The sequence below is a fragment of the Montipora capricornis genome, chromosome 3 (assembly GCF_036669925.1).
Source record: "Montipora capricornis isolate CH-2021 chromosome 3, ASM3666992v2, whole genome shotgun sequence".
Classification (NCBI taxonomy): domain Eukaryota; kingdom Metazoa; phylum Cnidaria; class Anthozoa; order Scleractinia; family Acroporidae; genus Montipora; species Montipora capricornis.
In genome coordinates this window covers 6,267,384-6,269,270 of record NC_090885.1, presented here as the reverse complement: position 1 = coordinate 6,269,270, position 1,887 = coordinate 6,267,384, and the positions used below count along the sequence as shown (strand labels likewise).

Below are 1,887 nucleotides of genomic sequence, written 5' to 3'. Positions count from 1 at the left end.
AATATACACCAAGCACCTACCAATGTGCTTTAGTAAAAGCCAACGCCAGAAAAAACCTTCATTAATTATTAATCATTATGATGAATTCGCCCCGGGTTTAGTAAGTGCAGAAACTTATTTAAGGGAGTGGAGTAAATCGCGAACATACGTAAGAGAAGCGATACGTCAGAGGGTTAAGTTAATTGCCTAAAATCCTTAAAAAAGGCCTTTTACGGAAGCTCGAGTTTTATTGTAAAGAATAACACGTAACGAATTAACAATGTTAATTATTCAAACAGTCAGGAGGAACTGTGCTGAGTTGTACAAACATGGAGAAAGGATCAGTAGTGTTTACACAATCGACCCTGATGGTTCAGGTACGTTTGATGTGTTTTGTGACCAGACAACAGCCGGTGGAGGATGGACAGTGTTCCAAAAAAGACTGGACGGGTCGGTTGATTTTTACCGCAATTGGTCTGACTATAAACAAGGCTTTGGTGACCTGAATGGCGAGTTTTGGCTGGGACTGGACAAGATTCATCGTCTGACCAAGCTGGTGAAGAATGGGCTTCGAGTTGATTTGGAAGACACAAAAGGCAAAACTGCCTATGCTGCCTATGACATGTTTGCAGTGACCAGCGAAAAGGCCAAATACAAGTTGAGCCTTGGAACTTACTCGGGTATGTAATTTTATACACCTGTCTACTGCACAATTAATTAAGATTCTACGATATACACGGCAATAGCGCTTCCATTATAAAAGAGAGACAACGAGAGCAGTGTTTTTCTATGCTCATTGACACTCTTCTCTTTAATTAATGTTCTCCCCTTTTTCACGTTCTAATTTTTTGGTTAGTTCGTTTTCACAGATTCAAGATTATCACAGTCTTGAAAGCAACACTCAGAAAAATTCGGGCTTAAAAGGAAATTCACGACGACTTTATTACGGCGCTACAATTTTTACTCTGACATTGAAATATCAAGCGATCAAGGAGCTGGCTGATTTGAAATACGACCAGTAATATCGTAATATATATGGAGATTCCTTAGTACTGGTACAGAGAACAGTTAAAAGTACAACACTTTCATGTTATGTTTTCCCGAACTCTTCAAACTTTCAGTTACAACCACTCTCCCATTTCATTTCGTTCTGACTTCTTTAAAAAGTTGAATGGGGAATGTCTAGAATCAAGTAAAGTCTGTTTAGAAAATATCTCCTATTGAGAGCTGTGAGAAGGAGATTGGTTATCCGTAGTTACATGTACTGTGTTACAATACTCCAAATGTTTTCAGGAACTGCTGGTGATTCGTTATCTAGCCATGGTGGTGCTCCCTTTTCTACCAAGGACAGCGATAATGATTCTTGGTCTAAGAACTGTGCAGTGTCTTTTAAAGGTGCGTGGTGGTATAAGGCTTGCCACAGCTCAAACCTCAACGGTGTTTATCACCATGGCAAACACTCTTCATATGCAGATGGCATCAACTGGTATCACTGGAAAGGACACTACTATTCCGTTAAAAAGGCTGAAATGAAGATCAGACCATTTGGTTAAAAAAGCTTGATACACTAGTCTCTGATTTTCTAATACATGTGAAGCCATTAGAAGTTTGTGATCCAGCTGTTTGACAGAAATAAAAGTAAACAAAACGTTCACATTGTTTACGATAACTCAGTTTCAATCCCGAAAGTAATTCCCTCTTAAAAAGGAGCCGCTAAGACTCAATCAAGATTCTTCTCAGTTGGGATTGGCTCAACTCAATCATCACCTCAGTTTCTCGTTTTGCTCCCGTTAAGGTAATGAACCCTTAACTCCCAGTATAAGACCATGAATATTTTAACTGTCTTCCCATTGCTATACTTCACAGACAATAAAAATAATTTCTAAAGACTCCTACGAGAGCATCTTT

General features: G+C 39.0%; 1 protein-coding gene across 1 annotated transcript in view; it reads left to right on the top strand.

Annotated features, from left to right (window-relative positions):
• LOC138039760 (ficolin-2-like) overlaps positions 1–1,532 on the top strand; it is a 15,139-nt gene extending 13,607 nt beyond the window's left edge. The window contains exons 4-5 of the mRNA XM_068885609.1: positions 270–659; positions 1,273–1,532. Coding sequence (XP_068741710.1) covers positions 270–659; positions 1,273–1,532 — 650 coding nt within the window. The remainder of the gene's footprint in view (positions 1–269; positions 660–1,272) is intronic.
• The last annotated feature ends 355 nt before the right edge of the window (positions 1,533–1,887 follow it).